Below are 25,366 nucleotides of genomic sequence, written 5' to 3'. Positions count from 1 at the left end.
TTAAAATAGAGATTTTTTTTATTGATGGAATAACAAAAGTGCCTCTGTTTAAATAGTTTTCAAAATACAACTGTACAACTTACAATATATTCAAAATAATTATATACAAAATATTACCTTGTTTCAACATATGTGCTTCTGCCTAGCTATGTTTTAATTACAAACCTGGGACTGCATTTAAAAGATCTCCTGTCCAGCATACATGTTGAATGCAGAGTGTTCACACTTCCATTGCTAAAACCAGTTGTGGAACAACCTTGAGAGAAGCCCAATCAGATTTTGGCAAAAAATATACATTTATCCTAGCCAGTGAATAAACGTGAATGTGAGGCTAAGAGTCAGCTGTGGAACCTGAGAAAGATCAGCATAGCTGGTCAGTGACCGCTGGGAACTTCTAAAAACTTTCCGTTACTCCATATAAAGGCATCATTTTCCATAGAAGAAAAAAATGGAAGCATATTAGGGTACAATAAGTCATTGTAAAGATGGTATAAGAAAAATGTGGCAACCACCACCATTCACACCTTGTGCCCACCAAGCATACAAGGGTTTTCCTTGGGACCATTTAACTGTCACCGAAATGGTTCAACTGGTTTGATCTTCTGTGAATCTCTTCTAGAAAATTTTCCAACTGCTCGATCAACATCCGCTTTTTAAATCTAGATAAAGAAAAATAAATGTAACATTAAATTTCAAAATATATATTATTATTGAATCCAAGAAAGGGCAGAACCAAAACATTACATTAAAAATGTAGAAACCTTAAGACATCCAGTTACATGCTTATACCATGTTCAATATAAATACACAATTTCCTGAAGTACATAAATCTCAGGTAGGCATCAACCTAGAATATACCAGCTTTTTCGTAAAGTCAATAATGTGAGCTACTAAGATAGGTATGGAGCTGCCCGTGCCTTTTCCGTGAGAACAAGAGTAAGGCCTCTTTCACACGGGGTGGATCAGTGATGATCCGCACCGTAGATATCCCCTTTCTCAGTGGGAATCGCCGGAGCGATCTCCGCTGAGCAGGCAGAGAACAGGTCCGTCTCTGCACACTGTGCAGGGACAGACTTGTCACGGCGCCGCTCTCCTCTATGGGAGATTGGGCGATGACGGAACGCAGAGTCAGTCGTCACCCAATACGAAGACGAATGAAAAGAGGTTTTTCCTCAGTCACACTTTTTTTGGATCAGAGCAGGTCGGATGTCAGCGGACATGTCACTGCTGACATCCGACACTCCATAGACCTCTATGGAGCATCCTTTTAGGTCCGCCTGAAAGCTGACAGGCGGACCTGAATGGATCGGTTGTGTGAAAGAGGCCTAAAGAGTAGAAATTACAAGAAAAGGGAGGGGGAAAAGAAGTCTGGGATGCTTATGCTATTAGAGACTCCACATTAAATTTCAAGGCTCTCATTCCCATCTGACAAACTGCTTTAGTGATTTGTACTAGCTTCCTAGCCAATTAAAATCTACCTCAAGAAAACACATGGCTTTAGTGATATAGATATACTGTAGATCTCCCTCTATACACACACTGGCAATCACAGAGGTCAGATGTTTTTTGTAGTTGGCTACCGGATTTGCACACATCTCAGGAGGGATTTTGTCCCACTCCTCTTTGCAGATCCTCTCCAAGTCATTAAAGAGGAACTTCAGTAATTGTTTTCATCTTTCCATCTATTAAATCTTCTGCCCTTGTTTTTTTTAACTTTGGATAGTAAAACATTTTTTTTATGCCAGCAGATATCTTATACAGCCCACCTCCTGTTTTGTCTGGTAAAAAGCCTAGGCTTATGACATCATGCATAGCTCTCTCTCATGAGAGTTTGCCTGGAAGGGAGGGGGATGAGTCATAAGAGGGCCAATGAGACCCTCAGTTATCTCAGAACACATTTAGAGCTGAAGTGATTGGTACTACTTCCTCCAGCGAATTGATATAGGGGTGTCTGGTAGAAGCCGCAATCAGGCATGCTGGAATGTCCACAGGGTTATGGACACGGTTTGAGCATGACATCAAACTTGCATACAACACAAGCACATCATTATGACGGGGGTTAGCAACCTTTGGTACTTCCAGAAAGTGTTGGTGTTGTGTGAATGAGTGTGGGTTTAGGCACAGCAGCAGGACTAGAAGACCAAATGTGCTAGTCATAGGTAAAAACTACTGGATTTGAAGATGGCTGGCCAGTCCACCTTAAAAAAAACGATATTCCTGGGTTGAATCACCCTTTGCCTTCATATTATTTATCGAGATTCTGTTGGAAGAGCTTTGTTTCTGAACCACTGGTTCCCTGGCAGCCAAAGCCATTACACAGAGACTTAAACTATCAGTTTCTCATTTAAATTTTACATTACCAGGAATATAGCAGACAGAGCCAGACTGCTTTTCCTGCAGCAAGAGGAATAACACTTGGAGTTTAGCATTAGATACAGCTATTGAGATCTCACCACTGGAGATAGAGAAGCCTGTGGGTGACCAAGTAAACTATTAAAAAGTTTTATTTATGTTAAGAAAATTCCTTCAATAAAAATCTATTTTTTTTTTTTTTTTTTAACATTTTTTCCCCAGCAAAAAGCAGACAAAAATTACTAAACATCTATAAAACTACAATCTGAACATACTCCTGTAGTTGGGATGAAATTGTATGAGGTGAGGGCTTCTCTAGTATAATACTAACAGGTCTCCAAACAATTGCATCTTTCATACATAATGACATCATTTGCCTGATACTGGTGATACACATAGCTAGTATATTTAATTCTGGAAAATGAACTACGCAGCCTACCTTGCTGCCTCTTTGATGACATTTTGCAAGAAGAAAAGCCGTGTTTGTAGACTGCCTTGTACTTCTTGTAGCAAAGCAAAGATAGGCTCATACTCTAAAATCAAAGAAAACACAATTATACCCTGCCAGTCTGTGTGCATTAATGCAATAACATTGGTTACACAGAGCATAACAAAGGAAGTCTCTTTTGTAAAATAAATAAAATCTGTTTCAAACATTTTAGATTGTGAAAGAATTAAAAAAAAAATTGTAAAATTTCAAAAATGAATCAAGGCCATTTCTTTTTCTGTACATTTCTCCTAAATTGTGCGCAGCTTTAAATGGAGTAACTGGACTGATTTTACCATTTAAAGCGGATCTTCACTGCATCTGTGCACCACAAACTGAAACGCTATTTAATTCATTTTTAATATTCAAAGCACCCCCCCCCCATATCCATGTCTCCATGCTTTATTTAGTTGAGCGTTTTCTTAGAAAATCACCTCCCCAGCATTTCTGGCTATGGCCATCTTGAGTAAGAGCAAATGATTCATGTAGCATTTACTTCCTGGAATCCATCTGCCCACAGCGCAAGCATGCGTGAGAAAACCCTCCCTCCTTTCCTCCTGAAGACTCGGGGATGTATGGCAATTTGCCTGAACAAGAAGCCATTGAAGAAATGTAAAATATAAATAAAATAAAAAGTTTAACACAAGTAAATATTATACTTTCCTATTTGTTTACTAATGCTAATAGCATGAGGATTAAATATAATCATTTTGGATTGGGAGAGTTCCACTTTAACCAAAAAGACTGCCTCACTTGTAGGCTGAATTTTAGAAATGCCTTTTTGAACATGATCAAGGTTTAACCCTTTCATGACCACAAATCACTGAAGCTTCAATGCCCTAGATGTTGTTGGTTAAAGGATAAGTTCCCCTTTCATCACATGTTACATTTTACAACCAATGTGACTGCGGGTATGGACCTTCTCCCTGCACCTGCTGACACAATTTAGAAAGAGCGTGGCCGTGCAGTTTAAAGGCTTAGCCCATCATCAGGTAATTATAGCCAGCAAGTAGTAATTACTGTAATTTGCACTGTATCAATAATGCTAAAACAAAAATATCTTCATGAAAAATTCACATCATTAGTTCCTAATAAAGCTCAAACCCCTAGTAGTTCAGGGTATGAATATGCAACACTGGATCAGAAAGAGGAAGTTACAAGTGATAGTTGTGATGCTCCAAAATTGATTGCGCTTATACTTACTTCTCCCTGGCTTCCTAATCTCTTTCATTATTCTAATTTTCAGCTCTGTGTTGACTTCCTCGTAACTCCGGCACGGTCGCAACCTCCTCATCTTGAGGGAAAGTGCTGTTGTGTCATTTACAAAGCAGTTGCCCAAATTCTCAGACGGTTTTGGATTTTCACTAAACTGCTCATTTTTATTAGTAAAACTATCGGAGTCGCCATCATCAGCGGAATCGTCTGCACTCTCCAGAGAGTTCAAGGAAATCTGGGACAAAGTCTCAAACTGCTCTGAGGTATCCATGAACAGATCTGGTGCAAGTTGGTCCTCGACATGGTTTTCAACTGCATCCGTCAAATTGTTATTAATAACAGGATCTGTAACAGAACACAACTCATGTATTACTAATACAAAACCAACGTGGCTATTTTAGGTAAGAGATATGGTGCTAGCTTATATTTTGTGGATTGCATCACACAGGATTTTAAAGAAAGTGATAGGTTCAGTTAAATTACACAGCACCACACACCTACCAAATGTATAAAAAAAATGAACCAAAAGAAATAAGTGGGATTTTAAGTGATACTGAAAACTTTTCTTAGAACAAACTAAACAAACATTTTTTGTAGAACAGTAAATACATTTGGCTAAAAAAAAAAAAAATTAAATCAAAAAACATACGGTATAGAGGTATAAAATCCCTAAAAACATAATTGTGGTTAAAGCAAAGGTATCAATTGGGTATATTGGATTGTACGATAATTTTATTTTTTTATTTTTTTATGGTTGAACTGGATGGACTTGTGTCTTTTTAACCAATGTACATCATGATGAACAAAAAGGACATCAAGAGGGTGCAGTATTCAAACACGTTACACACTTTGAGCTTCTTCAGGGATTCATGGGGTGCAGTCGGGTATAAGGAGATCCCCACCCACCAAACACCAGTGGCGTATACCCAGATCTATAAAAATCTCACAACGTACGGCTTAAGGCGTGGAGGGCAAAGGATGGAACATATGTAAGAAGGACACCCAAGGAGCAGGCCCAGAGGTCTAGGGAGCATTATAAAAAGGGAGGGACTAGCGCCTCTCAATCCTAAAAAGTCAGATGGCCAAAAACCTGTAAAAAATGAGGCATCCATTGGAGGCATGTTTAGTTTGCTCTAAGGAAAGGTTTAAGCACCATTTAAAATCCTGTTAAAATCGCACAGAATTTGTTGAGCAGATATTTTTTAAAGCAGTAACAACCTATAAGGGATCCTAAGGTTTCTTCTGTTTATGTCCGATGGGGAGCAAGAGATATTTGAAGGTACGCAAAACTAAAAACTGCGATATAGAGTCACTTGCCCCAAATACAAGTAGCATTTGTACTTTTTTTTTTTTACTTTAGAGAAACATCTGTATTAAAGTGGAAGTTCACTTTTTATCTTGTGCCTACAGGCAAGTCTATAAAGTTTACCTGTAGGTACAGTCAACATCTCCAAAAAGTGCACCGTTTAGGAGATATTTACTTTAGTAGAAGCCAGTAATGTCACCGGTTTCTCAATAGAGACAATTAACTGAAACACGTGGGAGTCCCGAATTTCATGATTCATTTGGTCTCTTACTGCGAGACCCTTCAAATGATACAGAAGTTAGCTGTATAATGTTATAGCATGACCATAGTTCCAGTTTTGTTTTTATAACAAATATTTTAAGTGAACCATGTTTGTATAAATAAAATTTTGTATTTTTCATACTTGCTTCTTATTCTACTTGGCCTGAAAAACAGTCAAGAAATCAAATTCTGCCAGGGCATGTAAACTTATGAGCACAACAGTATGGCATTTGCCATTACTACAGCAATTAAAAGGAAACCTGTACTAAGATATGTGGACTACCACAGCTGATCTTTTGAAAATGCTAGGTACTGGCTTGTCTGGATAACTGCACAGGCTTCCTTCAATGATTCAGCTATATTTCAGCAGAGACACGATGCAAAAATGCCATAATTCAATATATTCTGCTTCCCAAATCCTCATACTCCACAGACTGATAATTTCAGTATCAAGTGCATGCATTTGTTATTCAACATTTATTGTTAAACCAAGACTTTCAAAGTTATTTGAGAATGAAAAAGGTTTTCGAACCAAGTCACTTGACCCTACCCCATCTGCTTTGTTACTACAGTTCAATAAGAATTCAATTAAAGTGGAATTAAACTCCACTTTCAAACTTGTACCTACAGGAATGCATACAAAAAAGTAACCTGAAAGGTACCATGAATATCTCCTAAATTTGCACTAGTTAGGAGATATTTACACAACATGCAGCCAATGACTTCACCGACACATGCACTCTGAAGGGACGGCATACTGTGCTGGAACTTCAGAGCTCCGTGCCAGAGCCGAGGGCTCCTGCGCGCATGTGCCGTCATCGTGGCCCCAGCTAATCATACAGCCACAGCCTGCAGAGCCAGAAGGTAGCCCGGGAGAAGATGGTAGCGCTGCGTTGGAGGGCTCCATGTGCAGGGAAGTCCGTCATAATGTGCTAGTATGCGGTGCATACTAGTACATTATCACTTAAACCTGCAGGGGTGCAAAATGTGTTTTTTGTCGGTTTACCACGGCTTTAATGTAAGCATTAATACATACGTTTCTGTTCATCTTCCGTTTTCGGTGAATCCGGTGAACCTTGTGTGACAGATGGGGGACTTTTTCCTCCTATGTGATTGTTTACAACAGGAGACGCAGGCCGACTTCTTAGCAGAGGTGACATACATCGCCTCCTCTTTGGGATGCCAGTCATGCTGGGCTCTCCTGGGCGCTTGTGCTTGCTTTGATGACCAGACACAAATTCGTCTGCTTCATCAATCATCATACCCTGGAAAGATTAAACAATGCCCACAATCAAAAAAAGAAATAAAAAACACAGTCACAGGAATTTTTTCGGCAGATGTTACATGGAGTATTGTAACAGGTGTTGTGTTGCTATAAAATATAACGTTTGACCGTTACCTTTTTGTCCAGCTTAAATGGATTTCCAAATGTATGTAGTCTTTTTGGCTGGTCAGCATCCAGCTCTCTTAAGGGTGAAGGGATGTTTCTTAGATATTCCTGATAATTTCCCATTTGCACTATGGGTACGCTATGCAAGTGATCTGTAAAGTTAACAAGGAAGTTAAGATGAGAGAAAAAGGGGCAGAAAAAATAAATAAAATAAAAAGCTGTCTACAGGAGTTTAGATTTAGGCCTCTAAATGTAGACAAATGTAATCCAAGAAATAAAGGCTTACAACTAGCAAAGTAAAGCTGGCCATACAGTGTTTCTTTTTTCATACAATCAGATAGCTGAGCAAAAATAACCAGATCCCTCCATCCACGCAAATGAGGGGGATGAAGGATTTCCCCCTCCAGGATTTAAAAAATCTGACAGTCGTAACCACAGCTTTTATAAGCTGTTAGAATACACGTATCAGCTCCTGCATCCACTAATTAAGAAATTTCAACATATCCAAACGATCGACTTCTGTCGAGTGAGACTGCCACACACTGATCGAAATTTCACCAGGAATCAGATTGATTTCAATCAGTTTATAGCAGTCTCCATCCATCTATCTTAGAGCTGCAAGTGGTCCAGCAGTACTCAAAACAGATGTAAAGCAACTGTTGGCCTTAACAGCCCGTAAATCTTAATGCAAAACTTTGGTTAACTTTGAATAAATTCATAGCAGATATTTTATGAATGCCAGGAGTAAGAGCCTCTTATTTAGTGAATTTTTTTGGGGGGCGGGGGGAAAGATGCCACACACATTCTAAATAATGTTAGGTCACAATTATTTGCGCAGCAAAAGGTAATGCAGATATAACGGAGCCATTGTCCATTTAAGTTACACAAATAGTGGAATTTTTTAAATTATAAATGGGTTGACTGCATATGGGAAGAGCATTCCTTGACTTGTACAGAACAGTCAAAGAAGCTACATTTGTTGACAATTGGCATGATGTACAAGCCTTAAAAAATGTAAACAAAGTAAACAGGACATTTGTGTACCTTGCATTTCAACCTGACAAATGAAAACACTTTAACATGTATTCTTGTTTAACCATTAACCCTTAGTTTACCTAAACAAGCCCTAATCAACTATTTCTCTTCACCCCTTAGCCATTTTCTATATTGCAATTTTTTCCATTTTTCTAACCAAGAATGGTTCTAAAGTCAAGACATTTTTTACATTTTACATTGTATTCCCTGCATTAAGGTAAAAAATGTCACAGAATTTGGCTTCCCAACACTTAACCCAAGTTCTTTCCTGATCCATTATTGTGCACATCTGTAGCAGCACTCTCCTCTTATTTGCTGCCACAATTTGAAAACAGCGGAACTGTGCAGGGCTCCTCCACATCACGCTTACAGTTTCCTGTGAATGAACAAACTACAAGTGCTGTCAACCAATGCAGCTGATGGCTTGTAGTTCTCAATGAACTAAGATGCTGGTGATCGCCCTCATAAGTTCATCGATTCTTCATGACATTCAGTGACTGTCTGCCTTGATTGGAGATATGGGCAGACAGTTTACTGAGAATCTGCAACGCTTTACAGGATGCAATTTAAAAAATAGATGCACATTTTATCTGCAAAATATATGTGCATTTATTTTTTTACAAAAGATCAACTTGGCCTTTATGACTTTATCTGGCAAAGCACCCTTTGTAAGTTTTAATGTGATTTGCAAAAGCCAATTATTGCAAAGTGAGTTCAAGGACCAGCACCACAAAACAAAAAAAAACAAAAACAAAAACAAAAACAAAAAAAAAAAAAAAACACACACAAACCACACACACACACCCTGTCATCCTATACATCTACCCCATATCCAGCAGTGCACAGCAAATTGCTTACCTTCGTCTTGCACGCTGAAGAACTTGCGAGTTGATTTGAGAAGATTTGTTCTCATTCTGGTCAGGTGATCCAGGAGACTACTTCTAGATATGTCATAGGCATTTCTAAAAGTCTGTGGTTTCAGATCCTGCACAATGTAAAAGTCAGCAAAAAAGTTACCCCAGAATAGGAAGGAAGAAAGGAAGTACACGAAAGTCCTTACAATTTTGAACAAACCTTATTCAGCAGGGCTATCTGGAAACCAGGAAACTCCTTCACGTTTACATCAGACTGCCTCTGTGGCACTTCACCTGTAATTTCCTGCAGCAGTTCTTTAAAATCCTTCCTGGCAGCCAGTGAAGGTAAAGTTCTGCCATTTCTTACTTTGATACCGGTTTCCTGTGGACATTTTTTCCCAATGGAGCTTATAACTCGATCGCATTCCATTTTGGCCTACAAAAAAAAAAAAATACTAAAAGATTAACAATTTCTAATATGAAGCTAAAAATACAAGAGGAGGTTATGTTGAAATTGTCACCATTTATTAGGCTGGACTTGTGTAGCAGCCGGTGCTACTATACATCTAAATGTCTCCTAAACTGGGCACTTTTAGGAGATATTTACTGTATGCGAAAATCCCTTCCACAGGCAGTGGCCTCAGCGGGGGGGGCATCAATCGTTTTTTAAACTATTAGATAAGCACCTGAACGACCGAAACTTACAGGGATATACAATGTAGCGTCCCTCCCAATGCGGAGCCCAGGGCATATGCGGGACATCCCCACCTCCCCCAGTTTTGGCCCAGAAAATTATATACACACAAACTAGAGCTGCACGATTTTTGCTAAAATGAGAATCAGTTTTTTTTGCTTAGAATAAAGATCACGATTCTCACATCATACAAAAAAAAAAAAAAAAAAAAAGAAGGCTAACTTTTCTGTTTTTTTTTTTTTTTAAATTAGTGTATTTTTTCCCAAAAATTGCATTTGAAAGATCGCTGCGCAAATACAGTGTGACAAAATTCTGCAACAATCACCATTCCCTAAGGTCCAGTGAAGGCTGGTGGGTGTTTTTTTTTGGGGGGGGGTGTACTAGCACAACTGGCAGCTACCCCCTCCACCCTTCTTACCGTGGATGCGGGCGGTGAGAGCAGCAGTTGCAGCTGCTAGGGCCTTCTTCCAGCATGACGGGCCCCGGTGTTAATACCTGCTTCCCATTTGGCTGGAAGGAGGATCAGTGTTGCAACAGCAAATATAAATTCGCTGTTGCAACACATCTGGTGGGCCCAGGACGCATCCTCTGCGACCTAAGCCCACGCTATTTTGAAGCATATGAGCGCCTGTGGCTCTAATCAGGTGCTTCAAAAAAACAAAACACCATGGCCGCTGTAATTCATGTGCCCGGAAAGGGGCGAGCGTGGATAGATTCATGTTATCGCTATTTTTTTCTAACGATTTATCATGCAGTTCTAATATATACACATATACTGCATAAATTGACAGCACTATACAAGTACCTGTAATAAAGAAATACAACCTTTAAACAGAATTATATTGCACTTGGGAAGCAGTAAAAGCTATAATGCTCGAATCTTTAGCTTAACTGCTGCAAGTGTGCATACATCAACTCACAAGCTCAGTTACGGAGCTAATGTGTTGAAATTTAAACTACCCGACAATGTCTAATCTACCCAATAATGTCAATGTGCAGCCGATTTCATCAACTATTTTTGCCAGCCATTTTTCAATATACTTCAGTGCAGCAGTTATACATTGCCTGGATAACAGCAACAGTCTGCTAAGCAAGGCACTGGATCAGATTTGTAGTACCCTTTATCCAGCTAACTAGGTCAGCACACAGAATAGCATTCATTCAGCATCCTGGCGCCTGTCACTGGGCCCTCAGTAACCGATCAGCAGTGATAGTGACAAGGCAAAAACAGGGTTTCAGTAACATCATGCCCCATACCTGTTGGCTAAGTTTTTTGAGGTAGGAGACAATGCTGTAGCTTAATCCATATTCCATGTTTTCTGGAATGAGGTTTGGAGCACCCATCATTCTTAGGGCTTTCCTTAGAGGCTGAAAAATAGAAAGAAGAGACTCAGCACCAAAACGAGGACAAGCAACAAGCTTAAAAATATTTCTTGTAAACCGTGACTTAAAGTGGTCTTTAACCCACTTCTTTGAAATCATCTTATCCCCTCTATACCTTAACATGTGTGCCTGTGTGTAAAAAAAAAATAATAAAAAAAAAAAAATAATAAAATCTGTATCTTATATAAGCTTGGCACACAGCCGATTCCTCTTCTTTCTATGGCTCACAGCTGCAGTGGGCGGGGCCGACCCATCCCACTGAAGTCAGGTGGGGAGGAGGGGGAGGGAGCCATCAGCTGCGCGCCTTGAGTTGCACTCATACAAGGTACAGAGTGGCAGATTGTTTACATTAAACAGGCACGTTATTAAAGGTACAGAGGAGGTAAGATTTCATAGCAGATACAAGAGGAGCAGAAGCAGGCGCTGTTACAAGCAGGGAGGGGAGGACAGGACACAGAGCTGCAGAGAGCAGGGCTGCGGCTGATGGAATCAAGCAAACGGACCACAAAGTCAGGGCTCAGCAGCGATGATTATCGTGATCTGTTTGCAGAAGGGAGGGTATAGTCAGGCAGGATTGGCCAGGTTTTTTTTTTAGGGTATACAGGAGGCCAAATGACACAGCACAAACACTGTGCTGTATTACATGCTTTAAAGGAACAGTATCTGGGGTTTTTTTTTTTTGGGTTAACGCTTTAAATAGCCATTTTACAGACAAAACACTTACTCCAATATAGTACGGAGGCATGGTTTTCAAGTAGTTTTCAAAAAGTTGTCTCCACTTTAAAGATGGTTTAGCCTTGTGTAGTTTAAACAAGTCGTCTGAAGGAATTGGGGGGAAAAAAATAAATAAAAAAAAAATCACTTAGCTCATTTAATGACAAGGACATTTCTTTTTTTGCTTATTTTAAGTGTATTTTTTTATTTAACAAAATCTGCACTGGATACAAATATGTAGGCTGCCATCAGTGGTTTCTAAAAATAAAAAAATACTAGTTTTCTGGCTGGTTTTAAAACATTCACTGCCACATGCCATTGAGAGCAAATGACAGATCTGAATAGTTCTCTGGGAAAGTTAAATATTTGAAGTTGGAGGATCAGCTTGCCTACAAGGCAGTTTGCTTCTTCAGAGAGGTAGGCAGCCTACATATTGACCTCCATGCAGTATGTCTGAAGGCTCATTTACCACAGATTTTGGTATATCTAATAGTAGGTATTCACATTAACTGAAATTGTTCTGCAATGCTAAGATATTTCTTACGTTTTCTCCAAGTCACTGCCATTCTAAAGAGCTTCAGCAAGATAACTCTGCATTTATATCCACACAGGTAGCACAAACACTCTAATCCAAATCGCCATGGTTGCCCAAGAACAGGATGCTGGGGTATCTTCCCAAAATCAGAACTGAAGTGGCGGCTTGGAGAAGATAAAAGCAGTTCACACTGGTGGGGCTTTGAAATCAAGCTACAATTTCAAAGCTGCAGATCAGTGTGATTCGCACCTCTGATTTCATTGAGGTGTGCCACTTTCGTTACGTTCAACAGTATATGCAAATTGCAATGAAAAATTGGAAAAAAAGTAGCGCAGGACTTTTTCAAAGTCACTGCGACATTAGTGGCAAATTTGAATGGTTCCACTGCCGGCAATTGGGTGTGACTTGTCATGCGATTAAGAACTGACAAATCGCACAGGTGTGAACGAGGGCCAAATGTCTTCAGCATTACAGAACAAGTCCAGTTAATTGTGCTGAACTACTAATAGTAGTATCTCAGCACAGGTGTACCTGATTGCCTGCAATTAAAGTGACACTAAACTGGTTAAAAAAAAAAAAAAAAAAAAAAAAAATTAAAATAAAGTTGAGTATGTATTCTTAGCTTAAAAAAAAAAAAAAGAACTATTAAGCTTAGCCGTTTTTGGTACTATGATCGGACTTACTGTTAGAGGCTGGCTATGTTTGTTCTCAATGGTTCCACAATATGTAGGTGTGTGGGCACCCTCTCCTGCTCACTCCCAAGATAGACTATGGGATTTGTATGTGCAAAAGAGCAAGACACATGACTGCAGCTAATGTGCACTGCTCGTTCCCATAAAAAGAAAGTGAAGGAGAAAAAGGGTTCGGGAGCTCAATGAGAGATAGTTATAAGGAGGCAAAAAAACAGTAAGAAAATGTTATCAAAAATAGATTACGGCGCCATTGAGCAGCAGACAAATATGGATAATTTTGGAGCATAAGGATATAATTTAGTGTCACTTTAAGATTGAGTTTGAACTATTCATGTTGCAGCCGTCCCACCCCCTTCAACCACAGTATTTATATAAGTCCTGAAACTTACCTAATAAAGGGAGAAGAACAGGGTAGTTATAAGGCATCACAAACAAATTGACACAATTCAGGGCAGTGCTAGCTTTCAAGTAGCCAAAGGGATGGCCAAGTTCACTGTACTTGGCACTGTTTGCTACAAATACCTGGTTGATAAAAAAAATAAAAACAACGGTCATCAATCTGCCTGCATCATCAGTTCTCAAACACTTTCACCAAAGTCTGCTTGACACAGAAAACAACCTCACCTATTCTATGCATTAGTGAATAGTAGGAGGCTTTAAAGGCTCAGTTCACCCTGTCAGTTGTCCTAAGTTAATGTGAAAGGAGAAAAACAGGCAAGTGTAAGGCTTTTAGTTGCTTTGACAGGGGCTAAAATGTAACAGCTAGACCCATGCTGACCCACAGCCAAAAGAGCCTACAATAGCCATGTGGAGCATCAGAACTGGACCACGGAGCAGTGGAAGAAAGTGGCCTGGTTTGATGAATCATGATTTATTTTACATCACGTTGTTGGTCTGGGAGCATGTGCATTGCTTACATTGGGAATAGATGGCACCAGGATGCATTATGGGAAGAAGGAAAGCCAGCAGGGGCAGCATGATGCTTTGGGCAATGTTCAGCTGGGAAACTGGTTTAGTTTACTTGGTTCCATGGCTGTCATTTATGTGGATGCTACTTGACATGCACCATCTACATAAACATTGTTGGTGACAAAGTAGACCCTATCAAAGAAACTGTATTCCCTGATGGCAGTGGTGTCTTAGCAGAATATTGCATTCTGCCACACTGCAAAAATGGTTTGAAGAAAATGAGTCAAGGTGTTTTCTTGGCCACCAAATTTTCCCATATCTCAATCCAATTAAGTTTACCTGCAAAAAAAAAAAAAATATCCTTTAAAAAGTTTGGTCACTGGTGGTGCCAGATACCACAGCATACCTTCAGAGGTCTAGTGGAGTCCATGCCTCAACAGGTCAGAGTTGTTTTTGGCAGCACAAGGGGCTATTTTGGGGGCAAAAGGGGCATCTATTCAATATTAGGTAGGTCATCAAAATGTTATGGCTGATCAGTTTATTTTTGCAGGAAAAAAGTGCATTTCTTTTTTTTTTTCCTCTTGGGAGCCTGAAAAATATTGTACCGATGATCAGTTAATTGGATTTGCACCATGTTATATTCTAAATATGGGTGTAACAAGTAACCTGGTGCAAAAGTGAACTTAGCCTTTAAATAACTTACATGTACACATTTACATAACATTCTAGTGAGGAAGAGACCTAGAAAGTGAAGTTCATCAAGAGCTTCTACCCATAACTGAAGTAATACTATTGGATATACAGAACACCAAGATAAAATTCACTCTTAATGGATTACGCTAGTTTAACAGAGCCAAGTTAACACAAAACCACCATACTGCGGCACTTGCCAAAATGCAAGCCACTCAGAGCACTGAAAAAAAAGGTCAAGCAGTGGCAATCTACTGACAAGGAACAGATACCCATCAGCTGAACAAACAATGCAGCCTGGCTTATCATGAGCCACATGGCCTCGCATCTATACATAATGCCAAGGGTGCCAGTCACACAGACTGCAAGCAGACATTATTGCAGTTCCTGGGCAGTGCAACAGTGTTAAGCCTAGAGGTCGACCGATATATCGGCCAATATTTGCCGTTTTTTTATTAATCGGCATCGACCGATTGTGCTGGTAAAAAGTCGATATAGAACTGCAGCGGGACTTTGAAATGACTTCTGTAATAGAAGTCAGGGTAAGTTGCCTGAGTCGTCATAGAAACATCTTTCCTCCTCTCTGGGCAGGCTGCCAAGAAAAGAACAAAATGATACAATGTTTACACTTGAATGAATAAAGTCATCTCTGTGTGTAGAAGTTCTCAATCTTTTCTGACACTTGTTGCTTACAAGTAAAAATCCTGTATTTTCTGCCAGAAAATCACTTAGACCCCCCAAAAATTATATATATTTTTTTAGCAGAGATCCTAGGGAATAAAATAGCGGTTGTTGCAATATTTTATGTCACACGGCATTTGCACAGAGGTCTTTCAAATGCATTTTTTGGGGAAAAAAATACACTATTTAAAAAATAAAATAAAAACAGTAAGGTTAGCCCATTTATTTTTTTCGTCCAAAAGTTTTGACTACCTGTTTTTATTTAATATATAGTTTTTTTTTGTTTTTTTTATCTAAATCATACATACAAGTAAACTGATTGGAGGTTTGTTTTGTTTAATAAATGTTTAAATGTAAGAAATTTTCTGTATCACTTATGAAGGCTGCTTTCACACTGGAGCGGGCAGGCGTTGATGGTAAAACGCAAGTTTTAACAGCTCTTTACCATCATTTTAGCGGTGCTATTTGGCTGCTAGTGGGGCACATATAACCCAGCTAGCGGCCAAGGAAGAGGTTAAATGCGCCCATGAAGCACTGCTGCCAAATCGCATTGCATGCACTTCGGCAGTGGTGCCCATTCATATCAATGGGCAGGAGTGGTGGAGGAGCGGTATACACCACTCCAAACATGCTGCTTGCAGGACTTTTTTTTAAGATCCTGCCAGCGCATCGTCTCAGTGTGAAAGCACTGTCTTTCACACAGACTGCAGGGGAGCCATTTTGCAGGCACTTTACAGGCGCTATTTTTAGCCCAAAAGCGCCTGAAAAACGCCCCAGTGGGAAAGGTGTGTTAGATCAAGGGGGATTAAAAAAAAAAAATATATATATATAAAAAAGGAAAAAAATAAAGAAATAAAATAAAATCGACCTAACATATCGGCCCAAAAAAATCGGCATCATATATCGGCTATCGGCCACCATGATTTCTAAATATCGGCTGGATCTGTTAAACTAGGGTCAAATTGAACTTTGTTTTTTATAGTCCATGGGAAAAAAAAAAAAAAAAAAATCAATCCATATAACATTTTGATAGGAAAACTGTAAAAAAGATTTATAAAAAAAAAAAAAAATATATAATAATAATAATATAAAATAATAATATATAAAATAATAATATATAAATATAATATATAAATATAATAATATAATGTATAAATATATAAATATATATATACACATACACACACACACACAAAATGAACCACATTTGTTACAACAAATAAGGATAAAAACTCACGGGCCAACACGTATGTGGAGATTTTCTTTCCAAAATATACTGCGTCAGTGGCGATGGCTCCAACTCATACTTGTCAAATGGCAGCTTATCTATGACCATCGGTTCAGAATTTGTGCAGGAAAACCTCACAACGGGATGGGAGGATCGTGGGGGCTGTTGCAACAGACAGTACCATATGTTACCCATATCATAGTGAAGTGAAAAGTTGGAATAGGCCTATAATCAAGAGCATTTTCCTTTTCTGACTTGCACCAGAAAAAAAAAAAATTCTCTGCAGATACAACAAAATGCTATGAAGTGCAAGACATTAAACCGGTTGTAAACATGCGCACAGGAGCCACCGTTCACAGCACAGCGCTCAGAACGAACGGCACCGGTGGTCGTTCCTTCAGAACGCTTGCGCCAGTGATGTCACTGGCTGCATGTAATGTAAATATCTCCTAAACTGTACAAGTTTAGGAGATTTTTACACTACCTATAGCTAAGCCTTATTATAGGCATACCTATAGGTAAATATCTGCGAGGAAGTTTACTTCCTCTTTAAGTAAATATCTGGTTGTTCTGGATAGAAGACATAGATCTAGATTACTGCAAAGTACACAGACTCCTATACTTACTAGTGTTGGAGAATTCTGATCTGGCCAGAAGGATTCTGGTACAGGCCAATGACCAAGAGGGACACCAGTTTTGGGATTTGGTCGAACATAAATTAGTTTTCGACAGCTGTGCCAAGGCTGGACTCCAACTGCTTTGATGTTATCTGTAATTCCATCTATAAAAACAAACAATTTTAAATGAGAAATAAATTACCACATTCTGCAACAACTATAATATGGCCCTGTTTACCAGATCAGTGAACCTGTGCACCCAAACCATTAAGTAGGGCAAAGGAAATCTATAGGTTTTTCCTTTAAAATTAGAAAATGCTGCAAACACAAGCTCGCTGTCATAGTAAAATTTTATTAGTACATCACTAAGCAAAAACATTAAAGCTGAACTCCAGGCAAACAGCCAAAAACACAGACGGAATACACTATAGGAACAGTTTGTCAATATAGCACCACAATCTGCTTTTCACAAAGCAACTGCCATTTCCTGTGTAGTCAGCTGAGCAGCCAACCACGCACCTAGCTGCTGCTTCCAAAAGCCCGACACCAGTGTCCTCTCCCTTTTTCCACTCATGTCAGCGCTCCCCACACAAGATCACCAGGAGGGGAAATGTACTTACATATCTACCCTGCTGATCTCGTCAGCTCATAGTGATTGCTTAATTTGGTGTGCAGACCCTGGGGTTGATTTACTAAAACTGGGAGTGCGCAAAATCTGGAGCAGGACTGTATAGAAACTAACCAGCTTCCTTTTTTTTTTCCCGGGTATCGCGGCTCTGGCGCTGTGACTGGCCGGAGCCACAATTACATCACTCCCGCGCTGGTGCCGACACTAATGGCATGATCACAGTTAGACATCAGGCGCACTGAGCGCGCCATTTCTACGGCGCATGCGCCGTTGACATCAGTGCGGCCATTTCTGCAAATATCTCCTAAACCTTTTTTAGCCTAGATTAAGGCTTACCTGTAGGTTAAAGTGGTTGTAATAGGTTTACAACCAGTTTAATTGAATAAGCTGAAGTTAGCAAACGATTAGCTACCATGCACAGCTGCACCAGATTTTGCACTCTACACTTCGTAAATCAACCCCAGTGTGTAAAACAAGGTCCATTTTGCTCTGTTTTTGTAGTATTCAGACCCAACTGTAGGACTTGGTTCACATATATGCAAACTGGAATGTATTTTGAACCGCATCCGATTCACATAACATTCATTTACATTAAAGCTGTTCACGTGTGCAAAAAAATCCTACCAAGCAGTGTAGAATGAGCGGCGCTAAATACTCAGTGAATATGCTAATAGTACACACTCTAAACTCAAATGTATCCAATACAGTATACACATAACATAAGTAACAGTGTTTGTTACCACTTTAAACTAAATATGCAGTGCAAGTTTAATAAGAGTCCTGCGTGCGTTCTGAGCACTGTGGTGCGGTTCAGGTGCGGAATTCCAGGCTCATGGGAAGGCTTCTGAAGCACACATTCAGTTGTGTCTAGGATTTCAGCACAGATTGCTCTCCTACTACAGGAGTTAACCTCATCTACTATGTATTCGCCAGCACTGAAAATGCAGCTGTCATGAGTACTGCAAATTCACATCAGAACCGCATCAAAAATGCACCTGGAACACTGAACCATTTTTTTTTTTTTTATTCGCAGTGAAAACAGACATACAATTCGCACTGGACATGTGTGAACCCAGCCCAAATCTCAACACTGTTCAGAGACCTATCCACAACTCCATATACTCTGATGTGAGCTGGTATAACACCTCCCGATAAAAGCTAAAAATGATAAAAGTCAGAAACACAAACATTTACAGATAAAGAACAGAACCTGCCACAGCTGAACTAAACGATATGTGGGTAGACTGCAGGACATTAAACAACCTGTGTAAACATGTTGCTAGCATCTGTCAAACTGGGGGGGGGGGGGGGGGGGGGTAACAGGGGTGAATGGACAAAAGAAAAAAACATTCAAAGCTTTAAAAAGAAGACACTTTTCGTGAAGATTCTCATCTGTATTGAGGTATAGCCAATCCCAGACTCCCCCACTGCTTAAATACATTATCAGTAAACTATAAAATCAAGATTTCAAAAGAAATAAAAATAAAACCCACTCACATTTTTATCCCAGCTTCCAGGAAGTGCAGGTGATGTCACTGCTCTGCGCTACTTCATTCGGGCCACTGGAAATTCCTCAATAATGAATTACTGGGATGTATTATGGAATTTCAAGTGCCCAGCTATCCCCGGAGGCAGTGGTATGACACAGTGACATCACCCATGACTTCCAGAAGCCAGGTCCAAAGTGAGTTTTTTTAATCTTTTGTTTAATAAATAAGAAATGTAATAAATGATAAATAAGTTTACCTTTTTTAAAAATAGTGCATTTAAAAAAAAAAAAAAAAATCCTTCAAACTGTCAGTGTAGCAAGGTATGGGCAGGCAGTTACTGAATGACAGGCAGGATCAATGAACTACCTAGAGCGCTCATTAGTGCCCTGGTAGTTGAGAACTACAAGCCAGCCACAATGGCCGACTGTAGTTCTAGCTCTCCCATTCATAAAACTCTGAATGATGTGGCTGGCTGGGTGCCGCATGGTTGAGTATTTTTATTTTATTTGTGAAAGCAGGTGTGGGGAGAAGATACCCAATCTGCTGTCACAACAGGAACTCAGGAGGAGGAAGTGCGGGGGCTACTCAGTAACATGTCACACCCTAAACATGGGTGTAACATGTTGTTAAAGGTTTAAATGTGAACTTATCCCAAATATTAAATAAATATTTTACTGCTCATATTGTGTGGGAAGCAAGATCCGGTAGGGAAGGTCTTGTTTAATAAAAGGATCACTAAATGTGATTACCATCAGTAAGAGAAGGATCGGGTCCAGATTTTTCAAAGTTTATCACCACACCACTTTGAACTTTTTGTGCCAATGATTCCAGACACTGATTCAACATTCGCTGTGAGAACACACAGTACGAGCGACCTAGAAAAAAGGAAATTTAAAAAAACACAATTAAAATTAAGCAAGAGCATTAAAATTAACATTTTCGGGAGAAAATTCTGATTTCTGTCAGAAAGTACATCTACACACTAGGTTCATAAAGAAAACATATATGACAAATTGGGGTAGCCAATCAGCTTCTAACTTCAACTTGTTCAATTACGGTAAGCTTTGACAAAAAATAAACCTGGAAGCTGAATGGTTTCTATGTGGAGCTGCACCAGCCTTTTTTTAAACAAACTGAGTTTTAGTAAATCAACCCCCTTGTGTTAGGCGCTTTTTTCTGAGTTTTCACCATTGGATGAAATAAAGCCACGCTAACACCTTGCTATAGTCCGGATTGCCTGATCTGCATTTGGGGATATCAAAATAGATTAGAACAGCAATTTAAAGAACTCAACCTACAAGCAGGCTCCTGTCCTAATCAATCCATGAATAGCACTTATCCCCATGAAGGGACTCCCCCTTAATTCCATTCCCTTCCCCGCTGCACACAGTTCATCTCCTATTCCATTCTTCCTATCACTTCCTGAAAATTCTTCGAACCATTCCTTATTTTTAGACATCCTTGACACCATAAATGCAATTACCATCTGACACAGAACATGGCAATGGAATCGCAATCTATATTCATCATGGACTAGAATGTATCTTGCAATTGACCCCTCCTGTTTTGACCTCTCCTAAGCAATTTGTGGATTTGCTATGACAGGGTCTCACATTTAATTATATTTCCGCTGTACTAAAATGTATGTTAATCTTGGTTGCTGTGTAATGTACCTGAAAGCCTTGCTATTGACTTAGTTACATAGTAGGTGTTGTTGAAAAAAGAAAAGTCCAACCTTTGTGTGATTATATTGTATATCCCTGTATGTTGTGGTCATTCAGGTGCTTATCTAATTGTAAAACTATCGATGGTCCCCACTGAGACCACCTGTGGAAGGGAATTCCACATCCTTACCACCCTTACAGTAAAGAGCCCTCTATGCAGTTTAAAGTTAAACCGCTTTTCTTATTTTAGTGAATGGTCGCGTAGCTTATTAAATTCACTCATGTTAAAGTTTTATCCCTATTGTGTGGTCACCAGTACACTATTTGTACATTGAAATCATATCCCCCCTCAAGTGACTCTTCTCCAGAGAGAATAAGTTCAGTACTCGTAACTTTTCCTCATAATTAATTAAAGGTCCTCCAGTCCCTTTATTAGCTTTGTTGACCTTCTCTGGACTCATTTCCAGTACAATCCCTCCTGAGGACTGGTGCCCAGAACTGTACAGCATACTCTAGGTGTGGCCGGAGTCTTGTACAGCGGGAGAATTTGTTTCATCTCTAGCGTTAATTTTTTTAACATATCACAATATTCTGTTTTGCTTGCAGCAGCTTGGCATTGCATGCCATTGCAGAGCCCATCATCTAAGACCCCCAGGTCCTTTACTATCCTAGATTCTCCTGGTGAGTAGATTGCATTAAAATTTTTGCCACCCAAATGCATTATTTTACATTAAACCTCATTTGAGATGTAGTTGCCCACCCCATTAGCTTGTTCAAATAAAAAAAGAAAAAAAAAAAAAAAAAAGAAAAAAACCCTTTCCTATGAAGCTTACTGTACCCGCATTTAGGCACGTAAAGCGTTTTTTCTGCCTGAAAGCTCCTCTCAAACGCACTCATGTTTTTTTTTTTTTTTTTTTTTACAGCCTGTAAATATGCACAAAAGTTGCCTCTACAGGCTGAAGGAAAAAATGCCAATGGCCTGCATACGCAGCATTTTGTATGCCCAGTGTGCATGAGGCCTAAAAATAAATAAATAAATAAAAAAAACAGAAAAAATAAAAATAAAAACAGCCATCACATCTAGGAATTGGCAAGTTGCAAAACAACAAATGTTTGCTTTTGAGTTTAACAGAGCTTTAAAGTGGCTGTAAACCCTTACAGGCCACTTCTTGCTACAGGTAATAATAAGTCTTACCTGTAGCTACCCAGGATATCTCCTAAACCTGCATGGTTTAAGAGATATCCCCTGTATTTGCATGTGCCGACATCACCACTGACACAAACTGAAGCAATGGCACGTATGTGCCGCTGGTTCAGTGTGTTATAGCGCGCATGCACGAGAGTGACGTCATCACGGCTCCGGCCAAACACCCCCAGAGCCGTGATCCCCAGAAGTAACCCCCGGGAGTGATGTCGCCGGCCAATGCTGTGTACAGGCACCGCAGCGAGGGCTTCAATCTCAGGTGAGTATTACATAATGAGTTAGTATGCTATGCATACTAGCTCATTATGTCTATCTTGCAGGTGTTACCACTTTTAGCCCTAGAATCCTAAAAAAAAAAATCCTAAAAAAAACATGTAAGACAATTGCATAATGCGCTAGTATGCATCTTACCTTAGAATGAAGCCTTTCAGCAGCGTGCTGAAGGTGCTTCCATCTTCACCCAGTCTTCCTTCTGGGTGTTTGCATTATCCGGCCATCTGATTAGCCACGCCACAATGAGGATACTCCCACGCATTCGCCATGGACCACACCACGGAGCTCTGAAGGGATGGCACAGGCATACTGTCCCTTCAGAGCGCATTCGCTGGTGACATCACCAGCTGAATGCAGTGCAATTATCTCCTAAACAGTGCAAGTTTAGGAGATATTCACAGTACCTACAGGTAACCCTTATTATAGGCTTACCTGCAGGTACAAGGTTTGCAAAAAAGGGGTTTACTTTCACTTCTTAAAATATCACTACAGGCAAAACATTTTTTTCTTTGTTTTGGATAGAGTAAGGGAGGGTTATAATCCCTGTCATGTTTTTTGCAATTTGCGCCCCATTGCAGAGACTTTGCTCGACTTCCTGTCCAGTATGAGGAAATTCCTAAAAAGTAAATGATACTCTCAGGGTGTCACAGTAGAGTCACCAGAACTAGTGTCCCCATTGGAAGAGATCCCCTTTATTCCTGTTCTGGTGTAAACCAAAAAGTTGGGATTTTCTTTTACTTTCGAAGATAATGGTAAACAGGCCAAAGAGGCAGAATCTCACTAATGGGGGTACAGACAGCAATAAAACCGTGCAGAGTTCTAATCCCTCTCCACTCTAGTCAAAAACGAAAAAAAGAAAGGTTTTGCCTTTAGATCCTTTAGGGTCCATTGCAGCGGCTGGTGTGCCGTAGTGTATAGTGCAAGCAGTACTTTCAGTGAACCGTGGCCTGCAACCCACCGCAACACAGTGGTGAGAACTGGACACACAGGAAGCCATGACTTAGAACCACATTATATATATTTTTTCCTAACACCCTAGAGAATAAAATGGTGATCGTTGCAACACTTTGTAACACCGTATTTGCGCAGTGGTCTTACAAGCACACTTTTTGGAAAGAATACACTTTTTTGCATTTAAAAAAAAAAAAGATAACGATGATGTCTTTCATCATCATTATCTTTTTTTTTTAATGCAAAAAAGTGTATTCTTTCCAAAAAGTGTGCACACCATGTTACGCCGAGTAAATTGATACCCAACATGTCACTCTTCCAAACTGTGCCCACTCATGGAATGGCGACAAACTTTTACCCTTAAAAAAAAAGGCGAGATTTAAAAAAAATTCTGCAGGTTGCACGCTTTGAGTTACAGAGGTGGCCTACAGCTAGAATTATTTCTTTTGCTCAAACGATCGCAGCAATACCTCACGTGTGGTTTTGAACACTGTTTTCATATGCGGGTGCTACTCGCGTATGCACTCGCTTGTAATAGAAAAAAAAAAAAGCATGACAGGGCCGCTTAAATACAAGATCTGGGGCCAAAAAGACCTCAGATCTCATATTTACACTAAAACGCAATAAAAAAAGTTGTCGTTTAACAAAAATAAAAAATGTCCCTTTAAGAGCTATGGGCGGAAGTGACAATTTGACATCGCTTCTGCCCTGCAAAAGTATGGATATGGGTGGGGGCCATCTTGCCCTCACTCGTCTCCAAACCTAACACCAAGAAGAATCCGATCACCTCCGCCGCTGGCTCTGGTAAGCAGCAGAGAGCGATGGGAGGGAGGCCCCACCTGCCACCGATAAGTGATCTTGCGGCAAATCCGCAGCAGAGACCACTTTAATCAGAAACCAGACCACTCACTGAAGAGGATACTGGGGTTATGGCAGCTATCTGCTGCCATAACGATAACCCTCTTTAAAGTGCAGACGTATATCGGCGTGAGCAGGTTCGGAAGTGTTTAAGATGTCAAATCAAAGTTTTACTCCAGACAGGAGACACTAACCTCCAGTGACATCACACATAGGAGTGATTGAGGAGTCATCCAGCTGGACAGCAGTCACCTGTTCTTGCTCAACAGATGTTGCGCCAGGTATTCGAAGGACTAAGGCAAAAAGTCTCTGATCCCACCGAAATGGCTCTTTTGTTAACTCGCTTCCAGGTAATGGAGACATTAAAGGCAGGTGGAGCTAAGAGAAATAAACATAATTAGAAATAAATGTGGATAGTCAACCAGAAAGGCTGCAATGAACTTTTCATACACAAGGCATTTTTTAGGATTCCCTGGTTACAAAATAAATAGCAGAATTTACAAGGAAAAATCTGCAAACATAGCAGAATCTCAAATACTTTAACTCTTAACAGTACAATGTTCAACCCAATCCTACCATATAACATGAAAAGGTCTACCATCAACCACCATTCCCATAAGAGCCCTTGTGTTATCCTTGTATTCACAAAATAAGTTAACTTATAACAATGTAAAGTAGAACTTCTTCCCCCCCCCCACTTTGGATAGAGTAAGGAAGGGTTATAACCCGTCAGATTTTTTTTTTGCCATTTGTGTTCCATTGCGGAGATTCCGCTTCACTTCCTGTCCCATAGCCAAAACAGGAAATGGGAGGAAATCACTGCAAAATTAAAAGGAATCCCTTGGGGGTCACCAGAACTAGTGTGCCCAAATGGAAGATTTCTCCTCCATTACTTTTCTGGGGACAACACAAAATTTGGTATTATCATTTACTTTCAATGATGATGGTAAACAGGACAAAGAGAGGGTCAAACCCCTTAACGGGGACACAGACAGCAATAAAAACCTGACAGGTGTTCTAATTACTCTCCACTTTATCCAAAACTAAAAAAAAAAAAGGATCGCCTTTAGTTATAATGGCATTGCTTGGGTTCTTCAAGTATATTACAAAATGAGCATGTGCCCTGTCTGGTGCTAAAGTCTTGCATACATGTTAGCAGAACCCAAAACTGAAACATGTATTTAAATATTTTGGCTACAGACTTTATGAACCAAATTATTGCAAGTAAATCGAATGCCCTTCTCTTACAGGTCTA

General features: G+C 39.8%; 1 protein-coding gene across 3 annotated transcripts in view; it reads right to left on the bottom strand.

Moving 5' to 3' along the window:
• The window catches only part of INTS6 (integrator complex subunit 6), a 59,528-nt gene continuing 34,162 nt past the window's right edge, over positions 1 to 25,366 (bottom strand). For all 3 annotated transcript variants that reach the window (XM_077484229.1, XM_077484230.1, XM_077484231.1), the window contains 14 exons: positions 24,306 to 24,489; positions 19,911 to 20,036; positions 17,053 to 17,207; positions 16,436 to 16,588; positions 13,308 to 13,440; positions 11,702 to 11,796; positions 10,852 to 10,962; positions 9,121 to 9,336; positions 8,905 to 9,031; positions 7,021 to 7,163; positions 6,658 to 6,886; positions 4,043 to 4,399; positions 2,792 to 2,885; positions 1 to 659 (listed from right to left, as the gene is read on the bottom strand). In XM_077484229.1, the coding sequence (XP_077340355.1) occupies positions 566 to 659; positions 2,792 to 2,885; positions 4,043 to 4,399; positions 6,658 to 6,886; positions 7,021 to 7,163; positions 8,905 to 9,031; positions 9,121 to 9,336; positions 10,852 to 10,962; positions 11,702 to 11,796; positions 13,308 to 13,440; positions 16,436 to 16,588; positions 17,053 to 17,207; positions 19,911 to 20,036; positions 24,306 to 24,489 (2,217 nt within the window). In that variant the 3' untranslated portion in view covers positions 1 to 565. The remainder of the gene's footprint in view (positions 660 to 2,791; positions 2,886 to 4,042; positions 4,400 to 6,657; positions 6,887 to 7,020; positions 7,164 to 8,904; positions 9,032 to 9,120; positions 9,337 to 10,851; positions 10,963 to 11,701; positions 11,797 to 13,307; positions 13,441 to 16,435; positions 16,589 to 17,052; positions 17,208 to 19,910; positions 20,037 to 24,305; positions 24,490 to 25,366) is intronic.

This window comes from Lithobates pipiens, unplaced genomic scaffold, assembly GCF_037356315.1.
Source record: "Lithobates pipiens isolate NorthernLeopardFrog02 unplaced genomic scaffold, aLitPip1_a1.2 Scaffold_16, whole genome shotgun sequence".
In the NCBI taxonomy this organism is placed as follows: Eukaryota; Metazoa; Chordata; class Amphibia; order Anura; family Ranidae; genus Lithobates; species Lithobates pipiens.
This window is presented reverse-complemented; position numbering and strand designations above follow the sequence as displayed.